This window comes from Antennarius striatus, chromosome 3 (genome assembly GCF_040054535.1).
Source record: "Antennarius striatus isolate MH-2024 chromosome 3, ASM4005453v1, whole genome shotgun sequence".
NCBI lineage: Eukaryota > Metazoa > Chordata > Actinopteri > Lophiiformes > Antennariidae > Antennarius > Antennarius striatus.
Window position 1 is genome coordinate 29,657,898 of NC_090778.1, and position 16,492 is coordinate 29,674,389.

Here is a 16,492-nt window from a genome sequence, read left to right on the forward strand (position 1 = left end):
TACAGGAGGACAACATTGGTTCCTACGTCATTTAGTTCCTACAGGACAACATTGGTTCCTACATCATTTAGTTCCTACAGGAGGACAACATTGGTTCCTACATCATTTAGTTCTACAGGAGGACAACATTGGTTCCTACATCATTTAGTTCCTACAGGAGGACAACATTGGTTCCTCCATAATTTAGTTCTACAGGAGGACAACATTGGTTCCTACGTCATTTAGTTCCTACAGGACAACATTGGTTCCTACATCATTTAGTTCCTACAGGAGGACAACATTGGTTCCTACACCATTTAGTTCTACAGGAGGACAACATTGGTTCCTACATCATTTAGTTCCTACTGGAGGACAACATTGGTTCCTACATCATTTAGTTCCTACAGGAGGACAACATTGGTTCCTACATCATTTAGTTCCTACTGGAGGACAACATTGGTTCTAACATCATTTAGTTCCTACAGGAGGACAACATTGGTTCTTACATCATTTAGTTCTACTGGAGGACAACATTGGTTCCTACACCATTTAGTTCTACAGGAGGACAACATTGGTTCCTACATCATTTAGTTCCTACAGGAGGACAACATTGGTTCCTACATCATTTAGTTCCTACAGGAGGACAACATTGGTTCCTACATCATTTAGTTCCTACAGGAGGACAACATTGGTTCCTACATCATTTAGTTCCTACTGGAGGACAACATTGGTTCCTACATCATTTAGTTCTACAGGAGGACAACATTGGTTCCTACATCATTTAGTTCCTACTGGAGGACAACATTGGTTCCTACATCATTTAGTTCTACAGGAGGACAACATTGGTTCCTACATCATTTAGTTCCTACAGGAGGACAACATTGGTTCCTACATCATTTAGTTCTACAGGAGGACAACATTGGTTCCTACATCATTTAGTTCTACAGGAGGACAACATTGGTTCCTACATCATTTAGTTCTACAGGAGGACAACATTGGTTCCTACATCATTTAGTTCTACAGGAGGACAACATTGGTTCCTACACCATTTAGTTCTACAGGAGGACAACATTGGTTCCTACATCATTTAGTTCTACAGGAGGACAACATTGGTTCCTACACCATTTAGTTCCTACTGGAGGACAACATTGGTTCCTACATCATTTAGTTCTACAGGAGGACAACATTGGTTCCTACATCATTTAGTTCTACAGGAGGACAACCTGACAACATATAAACAATGCATAATACAATAGGTTATTCAGTTGTTTTTGACTATGTTTAAGAAAATTCACAGAAAAATAATAATCAAGTTAGTCATTTTCCTTGACCTGACGTCTGTCTGCCACAAATACTGGAATCTTAAAATTTTAAAACAACAGTCAAGTCACACTAAATCCCACCAGCTCTGCGGTGAAGTTGGATTGTGACTGACAGCAGGGCTAAAACCCAGGGTACTTCCTTTCAGTACAGCAACTGTATGGTACTGTAGCATGTAGCATGTAGCTTACCTTTATAGTGAAGGAAGAGGAGGAGGAGGGAGGAGTTATTGTGGGTCAGAGTCAGAGTTGTCATCAGAGATGGTCACCACTATCTTCACTAGCCTTTGCTTCATCATCCATGACAAACAGTAAAGTATCCAATGGGGTAAGGAGCCTGAGGCTCTGAGATGCTTACAGACACAAGAACAAACAAGAGGGGGAGACGAGTGTTGGAGATGCGTGAACGCAGCAGTGCTGCCCCGTGGGTTTGTATCTCCGAATACTCGTAAGTCAAATGTTCTGAGTTGAGGACTACCTGTATCTAATTCACACATTTAGTAATTTGTGAGTTTAAACAAAAATACAAATTAGCATTGCAAAATAAATTTGTAATGCCAAGTAAGCAGCACTCTCCTTTAGCAAATTTTTATTTAACTTTGGAACGATCACTAACATTTACTACAATTAACACAATGTTCAAAACACTTTTACTAAAATGTGCAGTAACGTCTACTGAGTCAGAAGTACTCAGTTCACAGCATCTGGAGGTCAGTTTTGAGGTCAGGTCTCAGTCATGGTCCTGGTTTTGTTTGAAGCCCATTTTGAAGGTAATGTGATGAACAAAAGAAACTCTCAAAGACAACTGACTCATTTCAAGTCTTTCTTTCAGTCTGATGTTTGATGTGGTCTTAAATCATCTGGCCTTATTACTATTCTGTTTTTCAGTGACTGGCAGGGTCTTTTTTTCCCCTCTTTGCCCAGGGAACCCAGGGAGGTGCGCCGGAGTCCCACGCTGGGCATGGTGGTAGGTCCTGGGGAGAGGGGATCTGGTGGCCAGAAGGTCTCCAGCAGGTTGATGAGGGTCAGGGCTGTTCTTACAACGATACAGCCTCTGGGTGCTTCCACGGCTTCGTTCGTCTGAAGAAAAACAAGAGAATCTAAAGCTGTCAATCCACCGGACTATAAGAGAGGTTCATTAGCATGAGACACATCACCTGGGTCAATCTGCTGAGTCGTTCTTTTAGGGAGTTTCGAAAGGACCTGATTGTAAATAAGCGAAAAGTGTACATACATTATACACTGTATACACACACACACACACACACACACACACACACACACACACACACACACACACACACACACACACACACACACACACACACACACACACACACACACACACACACACACACACACACACAGCGATATTGGGACAAACTATTTATCTTATTATTTATGGTAATATAAATGTTTCTGAACCCCCCCACACTGATATTAAACCACCTTCTATCTGTATTACCTTTAAAACACTCTGATGGACTGTTTAAAACACTTTTGTGTCTCACGAACACATTTTGTGTTCCGAGACTCACAGAACGTAGCGCACTTCAGGATGCTGTCGGCCAATCGAATGCGTGTACAGTATCACATGACTAGCTACTAAAAATCCAAGATGAAATGAAGTCGCGCGTGTTAATGCGCGTGTTAATGCGCCAATGTGAGAGGAATTACTGTGTGTATGTGTGTGTGTGTGTGTATATATATATATATATACAGTAATACCTCTGTACTCGACCATAATCCGTTCTGAGGTGCACCGATTTGTTCGACCACCGAAACCAATTTTCCCATAAGAAATAATGGAAAGTATTTTAATCCGTTCTTACCATTTAGAAAAATACCTAAAATATTATAAGAACGTGTATCTAAACAACAATGAACACGTAAATGTGCACCAGCAGTACATGATAAAGATAAAGCATTATAAAGCATTTTGTATAATTTACTTTACGTTTTGGAGAGCGGTTGATGGCACTAGCGTCATCATGGAAGGGGAATCCCTTCCATGATGACGCTAGGTAACGCGCCTCCAGGGGTTTTCTCCCTTCTCTCTCTCTTCCGTGGAGGTGAATCTGGCTGGGCAGTAGCCTTCCTCTTTTCTTTAAGAAGGAACCTGTCCATTGTCAGTTGCTTCTGCTTCAACATAGTGGAAATGGTTGACTTTGCCATTTCGTACTGCGACGCGAGGTCGGACACTCGTACACCACTTTCATATTTTGCTATAATTTCCGTACGTCTTTGCGTACGTAATTTGCATACGTGTTACTCCGCTGGCGGTCTGAGTCGAACTGACGCTTACCCGCTGGCCGAGGAGCGCGGCCGAGGAGCGCGTTCGGGTCGACTCGGCTAGTCGAGTACCGAAAATCTGTTCGGGGTCCGATACATTTTCTACTCGAATTTTTTGGTCGAGCACCGATTTGGTCGAGTATAGAGGTGGTCGAGTACAGAGGTATCACTGTATATATGGCACAAATAAATAATTATATGCAACTAGCAAGTGGTTCTTATATTATTAGGAACATTTAAAGTGCACACGTTCTTACGTGTCTGCAAAGACAATAACTAGAATATGACTTTTTAGAACTTGTAATCAAGAACAGAAATTTTTTGTTTTTCTTTAACATATTTATTGGAGTTTAAAGTAACAATGAAAAGTAAAACTTGTTTTTCCTTTTTATGTAGAGTTCTAAAATCTAACCATCTTGGCCTTGCGGTGAAGTGTTGTTCTTTTGCAGCTCTGCAGTTTGTGATGCAGCTTTTCTGGCCTCCTCTAGATCCATTTGTGCCTTCAGTGCTGCTCGTTTATTCTTCTTCTTATTATCCTCATTTTGCTTGTATAGACGGAGAGACAGACGGACATAAAAAAATATGCAGAAAGAGAGACACATTATTTTCCTGGAAGAAGTTGGGGAGTCAGCCACTTTTTCAGACACAACCTTAAAAGACAGTAACAGGAGTAGAAACAAACCAGACAGGTTAAAGAGAACAACTGAGTTATAGATAGACAATGACACTGGAGGCAACGACCCCTGGGGGGTTCTGGAGGTCTGGTGGACTCTGGTCTGGTCCCTCAGGAGGCTGGAATGAAGCAGGTCTCACTGCTTCAGGGGGTCTCAGGATAATCTGATGGATTTAATCCAGCTGGAACAGCTGTGGTCTTCATTCTGGGGTCACGGGGTAACCTGTCACATGACCAAGACCTGTCCAGAGGCACAGGCGCACGCCTTCGTCTGTCTGCACAGACGTGACTTTTCAAAGTAAAACATCTTTAGACTGATAATCAGTAGAAAAAAACCCCTCAAATGTTCTGCGCCGCCTGGTATCTAATGGTCCTTACCCGGTACCGGGTAACGACCCGGTGGTTGGGGACCGCTGCACTAGATTTTTGTTTTTTTTATATATGTACTTATATTATCCCCAAAGGGAAATTTAGAAAGCACTTTCTAGTTATTGGTTCAAACGCATGCATACATATTAGTGAGTACCAGCCCCTGTAGCGCGCACACACACACACACACACACACACACACACACACACACACACACACACACACACACACACACACACACACACACACACACACACACACACACACACACACACACACACACAAGGGGGCCTGTAGGCATACAAGGGGAGGTAGAGCGGCGGGCAGCTCCTTCATGGTGCGGCACTCATGAGCAACTTGTGAAAGGGGGCAGCTCCTTGCTCAAGGGCGCCTCGGCAGTGGTCTGGAGTTGAGCTGACACCTCCCACTGTCAGCTCACCACTGGGTGTTTTTGGGCGGGAGTGGAAATTGAACTGCCGATCTTGAATCATTGGACGATCGCTCCACCGCTGAGACACTGCAGACTGATTATCAGTTGTTGAACAGAGAGGTTATTCTGCTGCCCTCTGCTGGACGGATGATACCAATACAACCGTCTAGAGGAAGTGCTTGCAGTATTTGCGGATATCAACACAGGTGGGATGTTTCAAATGTGTGAGAAACAGACGGGGAGGATAAATTACAAGCAGGACAGGTCCTGAGAAATCTGCCCATAAGATGACAGGAAGAGGTTTCAGAGTGTTTTTGATTAGAATATTCATGTTACACCTTGAATTCCTTCATGACGTTATGACCGGTAGTCAAAGGAACTTTCTGTGTGAAATGCATTGACTCCCGTGAACTAGCAGATGAATGCTAGACTTGTAGAGAAGAAAAATCATTTGGTTACCATTTGTAGTTTTTTCTTCAGTTCCACATTAGCCTCCTTGTAGCTTTTGGATGTTGACTGCAGGTAATAAATTGCCAGTCTGAAAGAAAAAAATGACACATTGTTACCATTTCAGAAAGTTGATGAAAGCATGGTAAAAACAGAAAATTAATTTCAAATCCATTCGCTTTCAGTCCATTTCATTCAGCCAGTAATGGTTAGGATTAGAGTTAGGGGTTAGGGTTAGAGTCAGGGTATAAGTAATGGTTAAGGTTAGAGTTAGTAATGGCTGGGATTAAGGTTACGGTCAGGTTTAGTTAGGGTTAGGGTTAGGGTGAGAGTAACAGTTCAGGTTAGTGTTAGTAAAGGTTAGGAATAGCATTAGGGTTAAGGTTTAGGGTTTGTTAGACCTCAGTCTTATAACCAGGTAGTCACTAGTATTTCAACAGGTAAGTGATAAGCTGATATTTCCTAATGCACTTGTTCCTGTAGGAAGTGCAAGGACTTGTGAATGTGGGATATCTAAACCAGCTAATGTTACAGTTCACCAATGTGTGTACAACATCAGTGTGCCACAGCGTTTCACGCGTCAAACATGTCCCTGTGTCCTTCAGTCGTTTAGGGGAATGCTTCGACACTATTGCGTTGTGTAGCTGCACAATGCTTTTTGTAACTGTAATGTACTTTATCTGTCCCTGTAGGGAAATCGTTAGTCCATTCTAGCACACACTGGTAGTTAGCTGCATGCATATAGTGTGTGTGGGGTAGAGCGGCAGGCAGGTCCTTCTTGGTGCACCCTAATGAGCAACTTATAAAGGGGATGGCGCCTTGCTCAAGGGCGCCTCAGCAGTGCTCAGGAGGTGAGCTGACACCTCCCACTGCTTTCCCCCCCCCCGAGTCTTGAACCGCCAACCCGTGGACTGAGAACATGATCTCAGCTCAGCTGGTAGAGACTTGAGCAAACAAGTTTTCATTGAACTATTCCTTCAAACAATTCAAATGGAAAACAAAAAGACGTTCTTGCAGCGTTCTGCCTTTATTTGTTCACTCACACCATCAGCAACATGAAGGGCAGCACCAGTCCAGGGTTAGAGGCATAGCTGAACACTTTACTGAACCAGGGGGGGAAGTCCGACACCAGCGTCTCTTGAATCACATCAAACATCCGCTTTTTCCCACTGAGGAGGAGAAAATGATTGTGACAGACGGCATTCCAGGTATAAATGCAGGATCCCACCCATTACCTGAAGGGTCCACAGTCAAAAGAAGGGGGGATGGTGACAATGGTATAGATGGCAGGCAGAGTAGACAGGAAGAGGATAACCAACAACATGGCCATGTAGAAGTTGTTGGAGCCAGAGGCCTTGAAGACTCTTTCCTGAGGCACATTGCAGCACATCACAGCCCAGCACTGCAGGTACATGGACACGTGGAGCCTCAGGACGTTTAGGGCAGGTAGGCAGGGGGCGTAGAAAGCACCCATCCTGGAGGGAGATGTCAGGAGTTAGGGTTATCAACACTACCCACTCAGCAGGTACAGGATTAGACTGTCGTTTCCTTACCATATCATTCCTTGATTGAAGATTAGACCCAAGACATTCCCGCTGACATCAAACTCAGAATAGGACGGCTTTCAGAGGAGGCACAGAAACCAAAATAACTGTCGACTCAGCTAATATTCAAATTCACCTTTAGAGAAAAACGTCGTGTGCTGCGTTCAAGAATCCCAAAGACATGTGACTCACAAATCCAGCCTCAAGGTCCCAACACCAGCAGTAGTTGAGGAAACGAACAAGCACTGCTCTCAGGAAGTCACCAATCAGGAGTGTGATGTAGGTTGTCATGGTATCAGATATGATCAGCCGAACAAACTCCTGTTGAACATAAAGACTTCTACTGTCTGTCATTGAAAACATGGCTCCGTAACTAAAATGCACGTGTTTGCTGTATATTCTCATAAGAGCAACAGTGACATCACAATATACAATTCTTTTTCTAATTTTTTTTTCTAAATCTCTTTGACTTTGACCTTCCTCCAGTCATTTACGGTTACAGTCTGTCAAACTTCAGCCGGCTCTGAAGGGCTGTGCTGGACTTCATCACAGCTGTTTGTTCATCCTACAGATGTTGAATGATGGTTTTCACACTCTGCCAGTCTGTAGTGTTGTGGTCACTAATGTCTACTAGTCCACCTTCTTCTTGTGAACCGTTGTCTTTGACGTTCTTAGGATGGAACACTTCACTCTGTTCCTGCCAGTAAAGCCAGCAGTGAATCCTTTTCCTCACTCTAAATCTTTACTTTTAGGTAGGTAGGTCCTAGAACTCTGTGTGCCATCCAGCTGGTCCTAATGTAAGAGGATCGTCATGACAACAGACAGACAGGTGAGCTCAGCGGTAGAGCAGGCTGTGCAATTATCGCAGGATCGGCGGTTCGATCTCCGCTCAGCCACCCGGCGTGTGAGCTGACAGTGGGAGGGGTCACCTTCCCAGCATTGCAGAGGTGCCCTTGAGCAAGGTGCTCTTTTTGGTGCACAAGAAATGAGCTGCCTGCCGGTCTACTCCCCTACCCCCATAATCATGCCTCCAGGCCCCTTGTGTGTTTTTCTGTGTGTGTGTGTGTGTTACTAGCCTGAACCCACTAATATATTTATATGCATGTGATTTGATTAACTAGAGCATGCTACAAGGATTAATCAAGTATATAAAATTAAAAAAAATATCACTAAAACTAACGGTGTGATCTAGAGTGTGCTAATAATTTCCCGACAGGGATGAATAAAGTGTATTACATTTGCATTTATAATTACACACACACACACACACACACACACACACACACACACACACACACACACACACACACTGACCTGTCCCACCATGGTCTCCCAGCATGGCCCTCTGGGAACATCAGTAGGATGGATGACGGTGGACGGACTGCTGCTGTTTCCAGACATGGTTCCATTGTAGAGACTGGCTTCCCACGTGCTTATATTAAACTTCACTATCTTCTCCTCTTCTCTCTGTAATACAGAAATACATGCAACTCAGACTGAGAGCATTGCAAAAAGTGTCAAATCTTTCACACGCGTTGATTTGCACCTTGACGTTGATTTCATCCATTAGGGCGATGATGAAGGTGTAGAGATTTCCTAGAAAGAGGGCAAAGATGCGGCCCAGCTGCCACTGCAAGGCGACACGGGGGTGGTAGTTCTCCAGAGCACTGATGACGTCAAACAGCATGGGGCAGAACATCCCCAGTAATGACATGACCATGTTCACCTAGGAAACAAGAAGCCCACACCAATCAAAACTCAAAGAACGCTACCTTAGTGCCCCTTCTTGGTGCATATCTTAGAACCCATGTTAGCAGGGCAGAAAGCACAACACAAGTTTATTGTCCATGTAGTGTTACCATGTCAACCGTATGTTTATTACAGACAGCCTGAATCATGCTTCATGTCCACTCTATTGAACCCTAAAACTACAGAAAAATAACTTCCCTCCCCACTGAGGTTCAATAAAGTTCATGAGTTATTTGTTAAGGTGTGTTTATCGTGTAGCGCTAAACAAAGGGATTTTATTTCGTGGTGAAATAGATATTTCTTTTAGTGGGGGTCATGTCTGTGGTGGCGTTCAGACTGCAGCCAATCGGATTCCAATCAGATTTCCCGCGCTGACTATCCACACTGTTATTAGCAAGTGTCCAAATGTGATCTAGCTCTGTTCAGACTGGGACACATTGTTGACCGGTCTGGCAGGTTGCTGCAGCAACGATGTCGGGTTGGAGGCTTCGTTCAGTGCATACAATGTGTTAGGTGTGACGTAGTGTGTGTGTGTGACCTGTGTTTGCATTTACCAACAGAATGGACAGAGTTAAAAACGTGTCCATGGGCGTTTTCAGACGTCTTGTTGAGGCGCTGCTGCTGCACATTGAGCACCAACAAAGGTCAGCTGTTTACTGACAGATAAACAATCACTCCATGTGCAATTTCTTCTGGGATTAATAATCTATCCATCTATCTATATTTGGACGTGGCCTGAGATGCCTCTCAGCCATGTTTTTAGTCATTATGTCAATGCTTCATTTATTCATCCATTTCATTGTGATCGTCTTGTCTACAGCTGCTCATCAATCTTGCATGTTGATCTACTAAAGGAACAGGAAACTCAAAGGGATCCGCGTGTATTATTTGAAGTACATTATTCAACAAAAGTTTTGGAGGTACTTTTATTTTTTTATGATCAGTGGGGACATTGGCTAAACAAAATATAATGACGCCATCGTAGACATCGGGAAGAATCCATATCAGCGCCATTATACAACTATACAGCTAGCGACAACGTAACAAGCCAACATTATCACACTTATTTATCAAGAAATCATCTTAAATCATGTCATCATCATCAGATTCGCAAGAGGAGTTCCCTGTGAACCCAACTGGGGGTGTAATTATCCCCTATAATTACCACCCGATGTTATAACTTCATAATAAATGCAAACTATACAAGCCCCTATATGATATAATCAGGGAGATAACCAACTAAAATGTGAGGTAATTGGTGTAAATTCGTAGCAAGCCGCGGGGGAAACGAACCCAATCAACTGACCTGTCTATCACCTTTGATACTCTTTACTTTTCGTGAGTGCCATAATCACATTATAATCTTGTCATAAAAACATTTATACAATACCTCCAGTAGCTCCAGACATGAATTAATTATCCACTAAACCTTGGGAATTCAGAGTAAATACTATGGGTTGTACCAAAATGATCTTACCTTCAAATCTCTTTGGAAATCATCCTGGGTGAAGTGCTCATGGCAGAAGCTTGGATCTTTGGTCATTGTGACCCTGTTTATTCTTGCTTTCCATTGCTCTCCAGTTTTTCCAGTAGGTATTTTGAAGAAAGATAGGTTCCTATCTTTGTGTTTAACTCCTGTGGTGTTGGAACAACCATTCACCTCATAGGTAACCATGACTTTATCACATGTGTCGCTTCAGTAGTCGTATAGTGTTCTAATGGCTGTCCTGACTGATGAAGCGACGGTGTCATTGATGACGCATGACCCCCATGTGACGGAGCTGCTGCAGCGCAGATTTTAAGGTGTCCTGACCAGGGATGTTGCCAGACAACAGGAATTTTTTTTTTCATCATGATAAACAAAATACATATTACTTTTTAATGAGTTTTGTATACCTTTAAGTGTTGGTTTATTAAAGCCTTCCTCCCAGCAGACCACTCATAGAACATCACACTCGAAATTCGGATGACCATTCGGATGTAGTTTGTAGTTTGTAGCGCAACTGTAAATTGTCAACTGTTGATAATATATGTTAATATGTATATCATGTGAATATGTATATTTCATATGCTACACATGGTAATATGTATATATTATGTATGACCCCCCTCCCCCCTCCCACTGCCGCACAAATTTCCCCACTGTGGGACAAATAAAGGTTATCTTATCTTATCTTGACCTCATAACTAAAGTATTCATTGAACAACATTCATTAGACAATTCTAAACATGGTCTGTTCTGTTCTCAAAAGTAGTCTTTGGTTTTTAAGTGGTCAGTCAGCTGTTCCTGTTGGCCCAGTCACTCTGGGTGTCCCAAACCAAACCATTTTAACTTTAAAATTAAAATTAAATTAAAGCCAAACCAGCACCAAGGAGCACTATAATATTGAGATGGAACATCTGTAGAATTATTCATGGCTACCTCATTCCTCTCCCACCAGGTGTGATTCTCCAATCCATCCAGAGCAAACTTCTGTGAGCGACGCACTACAAAATAGATGAGGTATCCACTTCCTGCTAAGCAGCACAAGACCAGGAAGTTGGCCAGCACACGCAGGAAACGAGTCAGATGGATGTTGTCATCCTTTTGGCTCTCTTGTTCCTCTAAGATTGCCTCCTATAGAGGTGGAAGGAAGGGCAGACATTCATTGATTCATTCATTGATTCATTCATTCCTTCACTCATTCATTAATTTATTTTCTGTACCACTTTTTCTCTGTAAGGTCATGGGGCGGGACTGGTGTCTATCCCAGGTGACCTCAGTGTGGAGATGAGGTTCACTCTTATTCATGCCTACAAGCTATTTACTTCAATGCATGTTCTTGGTGGTGGGAAGGAGCTGGACGAACCATGCAGGGTAGACACGGCATTAAGGAAGTCTATCATTTACTATTCTGCATCATCAACGCACAACACTAACCTTGAAACTGGTGGTGATGGAGGCAAACTTATTGTCTGCAGTTTCAGCATTTCCAATCAGGTAGTCCCAGCTGGTGAACATTTTCCAGCAGAAATTAAAGCTGTTATCATCTCCAACCCCCGACTCATTTGCATTACGGGCCATCCTTTAATTAGAAAAATAGGATCAGTATAGCATTTTGCTTGAATGCCGCCCTACAGGGACACAAACCAGTGTCAACTGTCGGTCGATACCAAGCCTGGATACATGCAGAAGGAGAGGTGGACAGCACATTCTCAGACACAACGAAAAGAGGAAAGGAAAATCCCTAAACCTGAAATGTCTGAATGTGAGGACGATGGAAGGAAAAGTTAAGGATTTGGTTGACATGATAATCAGGAGGAAGATAGATTTATTGTGTGCAGGAAAGCAGGTAGAGAGACAGTGGGTATAGAATGTTAGGAACAGGATTCAAATTAATTTACTGTGGTGTTGAAGAGAAATGTAGGCGGGGTCACTTTAAAAGAAGGGTTAGCAAAGAGGGTCTTGTTGGTGAAAAGTGTCAGATCCAGTGATGAGGGTAAAACTTGAAATTGAGGGTGTTGTGTATAATATTAGTAACAGTAATATTAGTTCTCTCTCTAGTGAACTAGAGAGAGAGAGAGAGACATTCTGGGTTCAGGTAGAAGTTAGGTGCATTCCAGAGAGAGAGACTGAATGGTTGGTGCAGATTTTAATGCTTGTTGGGGAAGGAAATGGAGGTGAAAGAAGTGATGAGTCAGTTTGGCATCCAGGAAAGGAACTTGGAGGGGCAGATGCTGGTAGACTTTGCATAAAGGACATGGCTGTAGTGAACACCTTCTTCCAAAAGAGGCAGGAACATTTGGTGACCTACAAGAGCAGAGGTAGTCATACGCAGGTGGATTACATTTGGTGCAGATGACGTTATCTGAAGGAGGTCACTGACTTTAAGTAGTGGTGCGGCAAAGACAGCATAGGATGGTGGTAAGATGAAACTGGTTGTGGGGAAGTAGATGAGGACAAAGGCAGAGCAGAGTACCATTTGGTGGAAGTTGAGAAAGGAAGACTGTTGTACAACTTTGGGACAAGATGTGAGACTATTGGTGGACAGGAGAGGCTGCAAAAAGAATGGACCATTACAGCTCAGGTAGTCAGAGAAACGGGCAGGAGAATACCGTATTTTCCGCACTATAAGGCACACCTAAAAGCCTAAAATGTTCTTATAATCCCATAGTGCGCCTTATAATCCGGTGCGTCTTATATATGGATTAATATTCATATTAATTTTGGTTAAAAACATGATGAAAAAAAGCCGGCAGTCTGGCTGCCAGTCATGCCGCACTCCGCCACCAGGGGGGACCCTCATAAGGCACTCGGGCCCACTTCCCGTAACAACGGTAGTCAAGGGGCGTCACCGAAGTCCCGGCTCTGACTGAGCTGCTCTCAGAGGGTAGAGCAGACTGTAGGAGCACCGGTGATTACGTAGAAAACATGAGGAACTTTCAACAATTGTATGAATAAAGTCTGACTGACTGACTGATCTCAGTATTTCTAACTATCTGGTGTCAGAAATAACCCACTTTAAACTGAATTGGTCTAAAAACCCCATTGTGCTGTCATCTGGAATGTAGTGACGGTCCATTCTATTAGTCTGTGGAAACACACGGAGAAACTGGCATAAAGGTGAATTAAGACCCTCAAAGATGAACTTACAGCCTTTTCTGAAATTCCAAGAGCAGTCACTGCTAGACAAAGGTGTCAGGTGTGCTGCAATTGATTTACAAATGTAGTTGATAGATCTGGGGGGGCAGAGGGGCGCATTCAGGCTTGTGTATTCTGTCTGCAGCGACGTGCGGTGAGATTCACGGCGGTGAGACACCGACGTTAAAGTCAGTTCTAGGAGTAAAACAGCGTCACATTTGACAGTAAATCATCAGCCTGACATTAAAAACTGGTTAAAAATTGTTGAGGACACACAGAAGCAAATAGCTGCACCTCACCTCCGACTGGACTACCGATCGATCGAAACAATCATTAATAAACGAGACGAACGTCGGAGCTTAAATATCTGCTTCGAACTTCAGATCAGGAAATAATCCGCTCTGTTCGCACTGACTGCACTCGTAATGAATTTAACCAGTTTTAATGTCAGGTTTTTAATATGCGTGTTGACTTCTTTCTAAGATGGCAAAGTGATCAAGTGATCAGGTTTCCTTGATGAGGCTCAGAATGTCTCACTGACATAACAATAGGGGCCATTCAAAGGTAGTCAGGAAGTCATGAATGCAATCATGACTGTCTGAGCAGCGCGGCTCTATCTAGTGGACGGATTGCGCAACTACAGCCGCTGCTGTTTATCAAATACATTTTATTTATTTTTTATTGTGTGCGCCTTATAATCCGGTGCACCTTATATATGAAATAAATTATAAAACAAACAAATTATTGAGGTTGAGCCTTATAGTCCAGTGTGCCTTATACAGGTAGTCGCCGACTTACGACCGCGATTTGGACCGACAGATCGGTCGTAACTCGACTTGGTCGTAAATCGACTCTTAAGTAAAAATTCAATCCAGCAGCGCTGGTTCTTGGCTGGGGGTCGTCCGGATCGTCAGCTGGGGCAGCGCGTGGGTTGGTGGGAGCGGGAGACCATCTTTTCATAATCATTGTGAGCTTTGTCTGAATTGTTCGTTTCTTTTTCTCCTCATAAATTTCACGATATGGACGGAAAGCGTCGTTTGCCATCCGTTCAATCCTTGCAAATGTTTCTATGTTCTATGTCCATTTCTTCAAAGTGTGCACGGAGTTTATTTAACAGGGAAAAGCCTTCTGACAAGCCTTTGGTGGTGAACATTTTTTCTGTTTCCTCCTCTTCTTTCTCTGCTTCTCTTCTCTCTTCTTCTTCCACTCTTTCTTCTTCCAGCGCGATCAGTTCTTCTTACAGCGCGATCATTCGTCAGTTCTCCAAGGAGAGGTTTTTTGCCAGTTTCACTATTTTCTCTCGAATCTGATCAAGTTCTTCGAGACTTTCAAATCCAGCAGAAGAGTTCACGTAACGCTTGACAGTTTTTCCATACGCCATTCATACATTTCTCCGTCACAGCCTCCTAAGCAGCCCAGCCCATCAGTAGTGGGCTGGGCTGCTGATCTCAGTGTGACTGAACAACGTGTGTGCGGCATGGGGACTGAAGAGAGCGCGGGAGCCTCAGAGCGTGAGTACTGTGGCTGGAGGGAATGCCCGCGTTACCCGGACATTGTGGTCGTAAAGTCGGTCGGTCGTAAGTTGCATAGGTCGTAAGTCGACGACTACCTGTAGTGCCGAAAATACTGTACTCGGGTTGTCTTCTGGTAGGAAAGGACAGGAGATCCGGTGGTCGAACCTTAAAATACAAGAAACAATGCAAGGAAAGATGGTAGCGAGACGAGGTGATACACTGAGAGCACAGATTAGAGAATACATCGAGATGTGATGTAGAACTAAAGTGGAAGTGGCAAAGGCCTCCTAACTTGACTTCTTCACTAACTCGACTTCTTCCCTGGAGTCTCCAATCCAATCCAAACTTTATTTGTTGAGCACTTTACCACAACCGCAGTCGACCAAAGTGCTGTACAGGCGAATGAATAAAAAGAACAAACATTATAGATAAAAGACAAAATGGCTCAAATATTATAAGTAAAGTTAATCAACTAGAAACATAAAACATAAAATATGGATAAAAACAAAAGCAAATAATCAGAGCAATAAAGTAAGATAAAAAAGATAAGACAAAATAAAATCAGGTGTCTATCTAGATGTTAAAAGCCAAGGAGAAGAGGTAGGTCTTCACGCGAGATTTAAAAACAGACAGAGAAGAGGCCTGTCTGATTTGCTGAGGCAGATCATTCCACAATTTGGGTGCCACAACAGCAAAGGCACGGTCCCCTGTGAGCTTCTGTTTGGTTTTAGGCACATCCAGGAGCAGCTGATCAGCTGACCTGAGAGAGCGAGCAGGTACATAGCGGTGTAGAAGCTCAGAGAGGTAAGGTGGGGCAAGGGCATTCAGGGATTTAAAAGTAAATAAAAGAATTTTAAAATGGATTCTAAAATGTATGGGCAGCCAGTGGGGTGAGGCTAAAATGGGGAGTCTCTGTGCTCTACAGGTTTTCTCAGGTTCACCCTTCATCTATCAATCCGCTGTGGACCTGCTCCCCCCATCCCACCAGTATCACTCCTAACCTAATCATCTGCTGGGGTCCGGCTTCCTCTCTTCCTCCTTCCACCATACACTCATCATGCAGCTGTAATTGTTCCTTGAATTCACCAACTCCCTGATGGTGAACATGTATGAAGACAACAACCCAGGAGTCGGTGAACACAGCCTGACGTTCTGGTCCCCAATTCAGCTCCTGCATCAAATGGTCTACCTATAACCATAAAGACACTGACTCTATCTGGTCCATCTGACTCTCTCTCTGTCTGTCTTTCTCTGACCTGTTCCTTATCTTCATTTTATTTCTTTTCCACCCAACCGGTCAAGAGCCTGGGTCCTGCCTGGAGTTTCTTCCTCAATGAGGGAGTTTTTCCCCGCCGCTGTCTCTTATACTCGGGAGGGTTCAGTTGGGTTTTTCTGTCTGTTAAAACGCTTTGAAATGTCTGTTACCATGATTAAGCACTTTATAAATAAAACTTTGATTGATTGAAAGTCCAAAGAAGAGGCATATGATGACATGCATGACAGGTTGAACACTTCAGAAGGGGAGAAAGATTTTTACAGGGTGGCCAGACAGAG

At 43.4% G+C, this 16,492-nt stretch overlaps 1 protein-coding gene across 3 annotated transcripts in view; it reads right to left on the minus strand.

The window, feature by feature from the left end:
• Positions 1–1,886: 1,886 nt before the first annotated feature.
• tmc1 (transmembrane channel-like 1) overlaps positions 1,887–16,492 on the minus strand; it is a 33,779-nt gene continuing 19,173 nt past the window's right edge. For all 3 annotated transcript variants that reach the window (XM_068309908.1, XM_068309907.1, XM_068309909.1), the window contains 11 exons: positions 11,724–11,868; positions 11,226–11,420; positions 8,601–8,780; positions 8,369–8,521; positions 7,247–7,375; positions 7,064–7,131; positions 6,746–6,985; positions 6,554–6,679; positions 5,523–5,601; positions 4,003–4,135; positions 1,887–2,378 (listed from right to left, as the gene is read on the minus strand). In XM_068309908.1, coding sequence (XP_068166009.1) covers positions 2,155–2,378; positions 4,003–4,135; positions 5,523–5,601; positions 6,554–6,679; positions 6,746–6,985; positions 7,064–7,131; positions 7,247–7,375; positions 8,369–8,521; positions 8,601–8,780; positions 11,226–11,420; positions 11,724–11,868 — 1,672 coding nt within the window. In that variant the 3' untranslated portion in view covers positions 1,887–2,154. The remainder of the gene's footprint in view (positions 2,379–4,002; positions 4,136–5,522; positions 5,602–6,553; positions 6,680–6,745; positions 6,986–7,063; positions 7,132–7,246; positions 7,376–8,368; positions 8,522–8,600; positions 8,781–11,225; positions 11,421–11,723; positions 11,869–16,492) is intronic.